Source organism: Notolepis coatsorum (assembly GCF_963971535.1).
Source record: "Notolepis coatsorum genome assembly, chromosome: 13".
Classification (NCBI taxonomy): Eukaryota; Metazoa; Chordata; class Actinopteri; order Aulopiformes; family Paralepididae; genus Notolepis; species Notolepis coatsorum.
In genome coordinates this window covers 54773215-54785348 of record NC_140177.1, presented here as the reverse complement: position 1 = coordinate 54785348, position 12134 = coordinate 54773215, and the positions used below count along the sequence as shown (strand labels likewise).

General features: G+C 43.7%; 1 protein-coding gene across 1 annotated transcript in view; it reads left to right on the top strand.

Moving 5' to 3' along the window:
• Positions 1–641: 641 nt before the first annotated feature.
• The window catches only part of irf4a (interferon regulatory factor 4a), a gene marked incomplete at both ends in the record, with an annotated part of 43576 nt that continues 32083 nt past the window's right edge, over positions 642–12134 (top strand). The window contains 3 exons of the mRNA XM_084327506.1: positions 642–839; positions 1152–1338; positions 2480–2565. Of these exons, the coding sequence (XP_084183632.1) occupies positions 642–839; positions 1152–1338; positions 2480–2565 (471 nt within the window). The remainder of the gene's footprint in view (positions 840–1151; positions 1339–2479; positions 2566–12134) is intronic.

The window sequence follows — 12134 nt, the reverse complement described above, 5'->3', positions numbered from 1 at the left end:
ACAGAAATCATTACCCCTTGAAGTTACAGATTCCTCAGAAGCTCCTCCTATAATCGTAACTAATCAAGATGCGACGCCGACAACATTAAAGGTTAGAAAGACACCGAAAGGTTACAGCAAGGTTTCACCAGCGCAACTCGCATGGTCAAAGGTAAGTTATTAAGTTAATACAATGCTGCTGTGGATAACATATATAATAGACAATGCACTGGTCTTTCTATCCAGTCAGCCCAGCAGAACAGGATTTATCTTTATTGTTATTTGTATTATTATAATTTTTTTGTACTATTATTATTATTATTATTATTATAATTATTATTATTATTATTATAATTATTATTATTATTATTATTATTATTATTATTATTATTATTATTATTATTATTATTATTATTATTATTATTATTATTATTATTATTATTATTATTATTATTATTATTATTATTATTATTATTATTTTAGTAGACTCCTTCCTATATTTAAATGTAATGACAATCATAGTTCTAGCAGGTTACTTTTATGAAACAGACCTCCATCTAAACCGTGGCTGATGTAGGCTATGGCCCCTCCGCGCCGCATCCCTGTCCCCATGCCTTGCCCAGCCTCTCTCTCTCAATCTGTTGCATGCGCTTTCGACAGAGATGAACTCGGAGGAGGACAGCGGCTTGTCAGTCAGTTGCGGCAACGGGAAACTTAGACAGTGGCTGATCGATCAGATTGACAGCAGGAGCTACCTGGGACTGGTTTGGGAAAATGACGAGAAAACTATTTTCCGGATTCCGTGGAAACACGCGGGCAAGCAGGACTACAACAGAGAGGAGGATGCAGCGCTCTTCAAGGTGAGACCTAACCCCACCTTCAGTGCTGGGAACTTGCATAGTAAATAACACAATCATTCCTAAAAATTCTGAATGAATAATACTGTTCCTAATTGTACTTCAATGTGTCAATGGTCAATATTAAATAGTCTTTTTAGTCTATTTATTTAAAATGTGTTGACGAGTTGATGGGGTGGTGGGAGTCTACAGCATGAAACACATAGTCAACTGATGGATGCTTATTGTTGGAATTAATTCTAATTCATAATTCAGGTCGACGTGAATAATAAGGAAGTGTAAATTGATCGATTAATGTGCTGTTACTTGTCGCAGGCGTGGGCACTGTTCAAGGGGAAACACAAGGAAGGTGTGGACAAGCCTGATCCACCCACGTGGAAAACACGATTGCGGTGTGCCCTCAATAAAAGCAATGACTTCGATGAACTAGTGGGGAGAAGCCAACTGGACATCTCAGAACCTTACAAAGTGTACAAAATCATCCCCGAGGCAGCAAAGAGAGGCAAGTCAAATCATTGTCGAACATTATTTCTGATGATGGCATTTTAAGCAACAATAGGCTATAGAGGGTTGTTTTCATTCAGGTTATTATCCTTATTTGGTGGTAAATAAACACTACTGGTTTAACAGTCAAATTGAGTGCTAGTTTAATTTGAACCCTTTCACTATCCACACTACCAATAACCCTTTCACTGCAACAATACAGAAGGTTAACCCTTTCATTTCCACACGACAAAGGGTTAACCGTTTCACAACCACACTACAGAAGGTTAACCCTTTCACTACCACACTACAGACGGTTAACCCTAGCCCTATTTTTATTATTTTTTGTCCTGATTGTGAAGCGACCTTGGGTTCTAGAAAGGCGCTATATAAATTTGATCTATTATTATTATTATTATTATTATTATTAGACTGTAACATGGCGACCCACATTGTACTGTACTAAATTAGACAAGTGAACCCCTGAGCCCACATTTGACTTCTCTTGACTCTGGTGAGGCAGGAAGCACAAAGGAAGCCAAAGCATGTACCAAAAAGGCCTGAGCGCTTTTTTATTTAGAGCGCTTCGGTTACCAAATGCAGAATGCACACAACACTGCACATTCAGCCCCTACAGCCTTGCATAACCAAAACCCCATCATCACCACGCGACCCCCTTTGTCACACTAGGCACAGCACTTTCAGTTTGGAGCCACACGCAGAGAATCATTCTGGAAACCTTCTGCAATGAGCTTCAGAGTCAAACAGCGTCATCCTCAACTCAGATCCATCCCCCTGTGACTTGGATTAAAATACCACAACATATTTGTGCACATAACTTCCTCACAGTTTGAACCTGTCAAAATCAAGACACAAGCTTCTTTGAATGAAACGCCCTTGGTAGGCCTACGTTACGTTTATTTCCTGTACTATTTGGACTACGTTCGCGTATTGAGTGTATCTTACAGTAAGTCCTCAGGTTTAGTTAGCACTATTCATTGGTTGGGAGGGGGAAGGCACTTGGTTTACAAGTGCCTTCGCATTACAGAGGGATGTCAATAATATGAATGAATGGTTTCATTGTTACTTGGTACCCTTTACATACAGTTTTCTTTTTACCAAGTGTGTAGTTTATCAATTGTCTCACTGCACATTTATAGGGCTCAAGATGGGCAATATGGAGGAGACACCGTCCCTTGTAAACTCTCTTGGCTATCTTCCTTCATACGCGTCGCTGCACAACCAGGTGAGAACAGTGGTTTTTGGTTTCTATTGTGTTGAACATTTTGTAAACAAGCTATCTTCACAAGGTAGTCTACACTATCCTGTGTTGGTGAGTGATCCTCTCTTTACCCTGTAGAGTACTTCAAGATATAAACATGTATTTTGGAGCACACCCACCTTTTTATTAGGGATGTACCGATACCACTTTTCTTAAGACCAAGTACAAGTACAGCTTGCTGATACAGAGTACTTAATAATACCACTAAACTAGAAATACATAAAAATTATGTAGTGTGGCGACAAAAATATACTGAATGTAGCTACTTATCAAAAGTACGAATACAAATTACATGACATACATAGCACATAGTTAGGCTACTTACTTCCTTTTGACGTTGGCAAGCTTGAAGTTTGAAAGTGCATCACTTTCATCAAATTATCACCCGTTTTGTGTACAAAATATTGTCCTTTAAAATAACTAGTAACTGCCGGACTCAGATACATGTAGTGGAGTAAAAGTATTAAGTTTGTTAAAACTATAATGTTACTTAATTACAGTGTATAGCAGTAATTCCTAGAACGCGCGTTATAGGCCCCGGCGCGTATTATACAATACATAATCGATTGGCGTTTCGTTCCTATACACGCTAGATTAAAAAATTCAAATGCATGATCGCTATACATTATGCTCCATCATGCATGAAGGAAAGGGGGGGGGGGGGGTCTTTATGATTCCTTGATTGACACTAACGGCTTTCTTTAGTACGACACCATACGTTGATCAGATAGATTGCAATGAAATAAATAGACAATCGAGCTGGAATTAACGTTAGATTCCGCTTACCTGTGGCTGATGAGAAAAATGTCAAATTATTTGATGTCGATCTGCTAGATCCATTTTCCGTTTGTATGACGCAATAAACGCCGAAAGCATATTGATTCTTGCGTCTCAAAAACGATCCCATGCACTCGAGGGGTGTATCTTGATCCACGCTACAAGATAGCTTTGCCGGAGCTTTTCCCCCGATGCACAGAGCGCGACATCCGGTTTAGAGTGGAGTGCAACTCGCCCGAAATCCACCAGGCAGCGGTATTGAGGCGTTGCAATATCAGACAGGGTCCACCTGGCTCCCGGAGCCTTCCTGGATGAATTATGAATGGTAATAGCGAATAAAGGAAATCACGATCATAAAAACGAGTTAACTCGTTGTTGGCGCTCAACGATTGGCGGGCAATAACGAGTAAACTCGTCTTTGGCGCACAATGTGTTAAGAAGTACAGTGAAGTTACCTAGTAAAATTTTCAATCAATCAATCAATCAAACCGGTTGTTATTTGATTGATTGATTGATTGATTGAAAATTGTATTACCAGATTGCAGAATGGGTACAATACAGTACGGCTCAATACACACAATTGTTAACACAATGCCCGCCATCAGCAGGGGGCGCTGATCCCCCTTCAGCGCCAGGTCTTTATTCAATGGATCTAGTTTTAGAATGCCAAACTTGCGAGTCCTAAAACTATATTTTATATTATAGCTATGGATCTAATAACGCCGTCGACTGTCAGTGAGTTGCTTCTGGTCAACATGCAAAAAACATCATCCATACATTTCCATTTTATACCGTTTTGAATATGAGTATAGTTTGAGTGATTCTGAGTAATTCCAGGAAAAGACGAGAAAAAGGCATTTTAGTGTAATCCAGTTATCACGTTGTAATTTTTTCAGCTGATTATCTAATCATCCTGAAATCAACGCTAGATTATCATTATTATGTCTCCCCCCCCCCCCCCCCCCCCCTACCGCAGCCAACGGTCACACACGGTCCACACAGATAGCTTTGATCACGGGAGAAAGAAATATCAGATCAACGCAAGATTTTATATATAGTGTTCTTACCTTGTCTCTGATGTAATGCAAAAAAAATAATCCAATTATCTGATCGCCATTCCAGTTATCCACAGCGATCCTGTCCCCGACATTACAGAGCGTTACACATGAACGGGCGGGCAGGGTTGTGTTCCATGCCATCGTTGTAAGCCCCTGCCTCGCCCGAGTATTTAAACCCCGCCCCCATGGCTCAGATCGGTTCACCAGACCGTTTACAATGGAGTGCAATAGCTCCGCAAGGCAGTAGAGGGCGGTGTTGACCGTCTGCCAGCTCAGACACATTCACCAGGGTCTGCAGAGGCTGCAGCCATGAATTATGAATAGATATAGCGAATAAAAGAAATAACGATCATAAAAACGTAAGGTTATCCTATAATCCTAGTTATATGAGTATAGCGAGTAGGGATGCTCGATATTGGCTTTTTTACCGATATACCGATATTGTCCAACTCGTAATTTCCCATACCGATATCATCCGATATCAACCGTTACCGATATATGCAGGGTTTCCCCCCCAAAAAACGTAATAATTTCAGGTAATTAACATTACATATATCTTGTCGTGTAATTAACACAACATTATGCATACTTTGACAATAAATAAAATAATAATTTGTTCTTACTTGCTTGCCTGGGTAAATAAAGGTTAAATAAATGTAAAATAAAACGATACCGATACCGAAAACCGATACCGATATTTTCCGATATCACATTTTTATGCCAATATCGGCCGATAATATCGGTAGGCCGATAATATCGGACATCCCTAATAGCGAGCGCTCTGCTCTTTATGGAACTATCTCTTTATCCACTCTAATAATGAATCATTTTCTCCACATGCACACACCCATCCGCCTGGCCACACCCACATCCGCTCCTCTATAAGCGGGTCGTGGCCACACCATCAGCTCCTTCCCAAGTCTTTCACCACCGAAGGCGAAGACCACGGGGTCCTCAGTGAGTCAGAGCAGAGCGCTCGCTATACTCATATAACTAGGGTTATAGGATAACCTTACGTTATAGATCGTATAGCTTACGCTCTGCTCTTTATGGAACACAGGAGCTGAGCAGAGCGGAAGCTCGACAGATGTACCCGCTGAGGCCCCCCACAACCATCAGAACCGGGGAGGACCCGAGCCCCCTGGACCCCCCTAGTGGAGGACGGGAGGGAATCGGATCCGACTGTGCGAAGAGGGTTGAGCACCTCAAAACGCACAGGGTCAGCAGACCGTGGGACTTACCTTCATTCAGAAGGACCCGCGACCACTCAGGCGTGCATCCCACATGCCACCAGGGAACGGACGAGAAGCAAAAACACCTCCGTCAGAGCGCGGAGGAGGTCCCAGCTCTAGGACAACCTGAGGGCCAGGACCCCCCGAAAAAAGGGGGCCTGGTGAGGCCAACGAGGCCGTAGCATCGGGACCCCACCAGACGGTCACTGGTGACACCACCCCCCACATCGCCAGCGTATCGGACAGGGCCCAAATCAAGAGCAGGCCCTTCCCCCCTTGGCACGCCGCTCTGAAGCACTCTACAAGACGCTACTCCCCCACAACAATGCAGGGCCAGTCGGCGTGCCGGGGAGACAACCCCCAAGGAGGTTGATCCCTCAATCCAGGCAACAGGCCCCAAGAGCATAACTCGACCTGTGCCTGGAGCACTGCGGACTAGACAGGCGCCTAAAGGGTCTACTGTGAGAACAGTATCCCGGCGGAAGGGGCATTCGGTATGCTGTGCACCATGTCGTAACCTCCCCAAACCCGACCCCTCCAGTGGGGTCGAGGTTCAAAGAGGAGGCTGACACAATTGGCAGACGTCATGAAAGGTGCAGGGGCACACTCTCGGGCAGACGGGGTCAAGCCCGGCCTCAACCCGAGAGTCGACTCTGCTACCAACACACCGAGGAACCAACCACCCCCCTATGTTTAGTTTAACAGGAGGCGGTTGTTCCTTTAACCCACCAAGAAAAACTCAGAAACATAACTGCGCGTATACACAGGCTATACAGGCAGTACAAGTGATTCATTTTTCAAAGGGTTAACCCAGGCCAACAGGTAGACGAGAACGAGTTCGGACCTGGGCCCGGCGGACACACACACACACACACACACACACACACACACACACACACACACACACACACACACACACACACACACACACACACACACACACACACACACACACACACACACACACACACACTATATAGATTATATAGATATATAATGAGCACAACATGGGCCGTTTCTTCACCATATGTACAGATAGATATAGTAACTAGTAGTAAGAGTAGGCAAGGGATATGTACAGATATATATATATAGTAACTAGAAAGAGTAGGCTAGGGATAGAAAGCTATGCGATATGTACAGATATAGTAACTAGAAAGAGTAGGCTAGGGATATGTACAGATAGATATAGTAACTAGTAGTAAGAGTAGGTAAGGGATATGTACAGAATTGGTAGCTTAGCACAATGAATGGAACCGGACAGTGCCGGTTAGCAAAACGAAGCCAGATAGCTTTCTACTGAATGGACAGAGACACACACACACACACACAGCCAGCATGTAGGCGCAGGGGTGCAGTCGTGCACACACGCGGTTACACGGCGTGTTATTAGTAGTCACTCAGGGCAGAAGTGCGCGCCCGGCCGTTGTAGAAAGCTACCCGGCCGGCGGCCGTCACTTCTCACCTAGACTTTGCATAATAATAGGAACCTACGAGAAGGTGGGGGGCTGCTTGATCTCCATTGTTATGCATAATAATCATCTGTTCTGTGCGCAACTGAGGGAACATGTATGCACGTGCGCGTGCGCGGGAGTGCGTGTGCACGTGGCGTGTAACCAGTTCCCATATTACGACTGCACCACTGTGTAGGCGTTATTTATTTCTAGCGTCATTCATTCATTGACCCGTTCTGTAGAAAGCTATCTGGCTGACTTCTCCAAAGTCGTTATTATTATTAGCCTAGCTTAGCACAATGAATGGAAGCGGACAGTGCGGGTTAGCTAGGCGACGTCATCGTTGGATTCACTCTCGCTTTCCCTCGCCGGCTCAGTCTTCATTGAGACCGAGACAAAATAATAATAATAATAATGGCCTAATATCTGTCCTCTTCGCCGTGAACACAGAATTCTCCAATACGATTGATAGCTGCTGCCAACACTAATGCTGTGTAATGCTGGGTAGCACTTTATAATAACACCCTGTTATAATACATTTATAAGGTATTTGTAGATAATGAACTAATCATGAACAAACCATTTATATCATCATCATCATCATCATCAAACCTTTATTTGAATAGGCAGGTTAATTAAGAACAAGTTCTTATTTTCAATAACGGCCTATTTGGGGGTAAAACGCCCCCTAGGGGAAAGGGGATGGGGGATAAAATCAAATAAATAAAAATAAAACACAAAGGAACATTATTAAAAAGGCAGGACATACATACAGAGCAACAACTGAACTGAACAACAACTGGCGGACAACAGAACAATAGTGGCAGCATGGTGTTAGCACATGGAGAAACATCTACATGAGTGCTCTAGGGAGTTTGTTAAAGTTTCCTTAAACAATCGAATTGAAATAAACGTTTCCATATTTAAGGTTTTTTGTAGTGTGTTCCAGCTATCAGCTGCTGCGTACTGAAAGGAGGAACGGCCTTGTGAGGAGTTGGCATGGGGGGCGTTTACCAGGATATGTGTGGCTGACCGGGTGTGGTAATTTGGGAGTGGACGAGGGTGGACTACGGCCTAGAAGTGTTTTATATACAAAGGCCAGCCAGTGGATGTTGCGTCTAATCTCCAGGGAGGGCCAGTTTACTAGGGAGTATAGCTCGCAGTGGTGGGTCCTGTAGGGGGCATTGGTAGCGAAGCGAATGGCGGAGTGATATAGGATATCTAAGCGCTCTAGATCACCTTTACGGGCCAAGCGGTAGATTACATCGCTAAAATCAAATAGCGGCAGGACAGTCATCTGGACCAGGGTGAGTTTAGCAGATCTAGTGAAGGAGGAACGGTTCCTATACAGAAAGCTAAGCCTTGCTTTGACTTTGGCCTGCAGTTTAGTTAGGTGTTCAGAGAAGGAGAGTTTGGTGTCGATCCACACTCCCAGGTATTTATAAGAGGTGACCAGTTCAAGCTTTTTGCCATCGGCGGCTACAATGGTGCCAGTCTGGGAGGTACCCTTGTGGCCGAACCACATAACTTTGGTCTTGCTGGTGTTTAGGACCAGGCAAAGGGCGGAGAAACCAGCTTGGATTTTTAGAAAGCTCTCCTGGAGAGTTTTCAGGACAGCATCCGGGGAGGGACCAGAGGTGTACAGGACTGTGTCATCAGCATAGAGGTGAATTAGAATTAGTTTCCAGCGAACTGGCCTATGTTGTTTATATAGATGGAGAAGAGGATTGGAGCTAGTAAGGAGCCTTGGGGGACCCCCTTAGAGATGGATAGGGACTGGGTTAATAGGTTGTCGGTTTTTATTGACTGAGTGCGATCAGAGAGGTAGTTCTCGAACCATGCTACACTGTGATTAGTGACACCAATGTCTCTCAGCCGCTCCAAAAGCTGTTCATGATCCACAGTGTCAAAGGCCTTGGCCAGATCTATAAAGGCAGCAGCACAGTAGAGTTTGGAGTCAAGGGCATTGAGGACATCATTGAGGACTTTCATCGTAGCAGTCTCACATCCATGCCCTGAGCGGAAGCCAGATTGGTTTTCCGAAAGTATGTTGTAGGTTTCTAGAAAGCTTGTGAGTTGTTTGCAAACTAGTCTCTCTAGCACTTTTGCTATACAGGGTAAAATTGAAATTGGGCGGTAGCAGTTGGGGTCGGTATTGTTTCCTCTTTTGAACAGGGGCCGTACCAAGGCTGCTTTCCAAGCAGAGGGCAGTTCTGCTGTATGCAGGGATAGGTTACATAGATGAGAAATAGGTTCAGCAATGATGGGGGCTGCAGTTCTGTAGAAAAAGGGGTCTAACCCGTCAAGGCCAGGAGGTTTCTTGGGGTCGAGTTTGCTGAGTACTTCTAAAACGTCCTTCTCAGTAAATTCCTGCAGTGCAAAACTGTGATGCGTGGCTGGATTAGGGGCACGAAGGTTGGATGGTGAGGCAGGTGGCACTGTAGGGCTGAGGGGCAAGGGGTTGGATGGTGGGGCAGGGGGTGCCATGGACTCAAACAGGCTCCCAGCTTTAATAAAGTGATTATTAAAGGCCTCTGCCACACGCTCATTTCCAGTAATTACCATATCCCCAGTTACTAGGGAGGTGGGCAGCTGGGAGGATGAGGGTTTGTTCTCCATCTCTTTAACTGTTTTCCAAAACCTGCTTGGGTTTGAGCTACTGAGTCTAAACTGCTCTTGAAAGTAACCAGTCTTGGTTTTGCGGATAGCCTGGGTGCATTTATTTCTTATTTGTCGAAAGGATAACCAGTCTTCATGAGATTTTGACTGACGAGCTTTACGCCAGATGGTGTTTTTGAGGCGAAGTTGTTCTGCTAGGTTGTGGTCGAACCATGGGCTGCATCTGTTTTTGATCCTCATTCTCTTCATAGGGGCATGTTTGTTGACTATTTTGCTGAATGAGTCATTAAAGAGGGACCATGCATTGTCAATATCAGGGATTAGACTTATTCTGTCCCATTTAACATTAGCTAGGTCATGGAGGAAAGCTTGCTCATCAAACTTTTTCAGTAGTCGTCTGTGGGTGATTAAGACAGATTGCATTTCGGATGCAGGCAGTGAAACAGTGGTCACTCATATCGCTACAGAAAACACCAGATGTGTATCTATCAGGGTTGTCAGAATGACATCAATAAGTGTGGCCTTTTCTATTATTTCTGGGTTTTTGGTGTTGTATCTGGTGGGCTTGGTGATAATTTGTGTGAGATTGAGGGAGTCCCATTGACGGAGGACTTGGGCAGGGGGTTTGAACATGTCCCAGTTTAGGTCACCCATTAGCACAAGCTCCGACTTGGTATAAGGGACCAGGAGGGCGCTGATAGCAGGTAGCGCACTAGCAGGGGCAGAGGGGGGGCGGTAGCAGCCAGCAACCGACAGTGTGGAATTTTGGGTCAGCTGGATAGTGAGAATAAGAAGATCGAACTGTTTAGGAACAGATTTCCTGGTGGCGATGGAGCATTGGAGGTGTTCTTTGGTGAAGATAGCAACTCCACCAGATCTAGATGACCTATCTTGTCTAAAGACATTATACCCTGCAATGGCAATGGCAGAATCTGGCACGCTTTTCTTCAACCAAGATTCAGAAATTACCAATACCTGAGGTTCGGAACTGTGTACCCATACCTTTATCTGATCCATTTTGAGCCGTAGGCTTCTAGCATTTACATGTAGGAAACTAGGGATGTCCCGATCGCCTTTTTTTGCTTCCGATCCGATCCCGAGCATGTGATTTTAAATATCTATCGATCCGATCGTTTCCGATCCGATCTTTCACATTAGTAATCAATTTTGACGCATTTTTGTCAGAAACTAGAGCGAGACAAGCCCATCTGTTGCCTATAATAGTCCGGGGCGCGAGAGCGGAGGCTTTTATTATTACATTCACCCTGAGAAATGTGCTTCTGCTTCATATGAGAAATATTAAAAGTTTCAATATATGTTTGCACATTAGTATACATTCAGTGTTCGACTTACGTAATGGTCCATTCTGGTCTGAAACGCCGACGATAAACCTCAGTCACGTAACGTTATCCTCCAGGTGAAAATTTAGTCTGAAAACTTCGCCTCCAGCCTGCTGCTTCATGAGTTTTTCCTCCACGCGGAATCTCCTCCTTGCAAACATTGCAACTGGCTTGACTTTATATTTTAAAATGCTTAGTTCCAAACCTCTGACATAATGACATTAAGTCTAGCTGCTCAAGTCAGTGGATATTAACCGTGTTTCGGGAGCGACGTGTTGTTGTTGTGGTCGCGTGTAGCGTGTAGCGTCTAAATTAAAGGGAATGTTTGTTGCAACGGTGAAAATTAAAGGGGAATGTGTTTGTTGTGGATAATTATTCTGCTCTGTGTGACAATAAATACATTAATGATGATATATTATATGTAATTTAAAACCAAAACTAAGGCCTCCGTATGAGTTTAAGACGTGGACATGGTCATGTTTGTTGAATAAAAATTTTCTTTTTTTGACTGCCGATTTTTATTATTATTTTTTCCCGATCCCCGATACTCTGAAAAGCACGTGATCGACGCCGATTCCGATCACGTGATCGGATCGGGACATCCCTATAGGAAACCCATAGCTTTGCGAGAGCAAAAATCAGAGAAGGTCAGATCGTTCAACACAGCGTTGGTATCAGGACATTGGTCAACAGCAGCAGCACATGAAACAGAGCTTGTGGGGCTAGACACAGGACATGGACCTGGATGAACATGAATATTACCAGACATCATTAATAATAGTAGGATCAAAGTACGGCAGGGAGTTAACTGAGAAATGTGATGTTTGCTCATAGCATGCACATTTTTATCAGATGGTAGCAGAATCATTGCATGTAACAATTTCATGATATGGCATGACAGCAGTGGCAGGGTAAAGTAGTTCATATTGTTATGGGTCAGTCCAAATGTTCTGGTTATCATTAGTGCGTCATTATATACATTCATAAATTATTATTAAATCATTTATAACTATATTTGTATAACATTTACAAAGTATTTATAACGCATTAGTG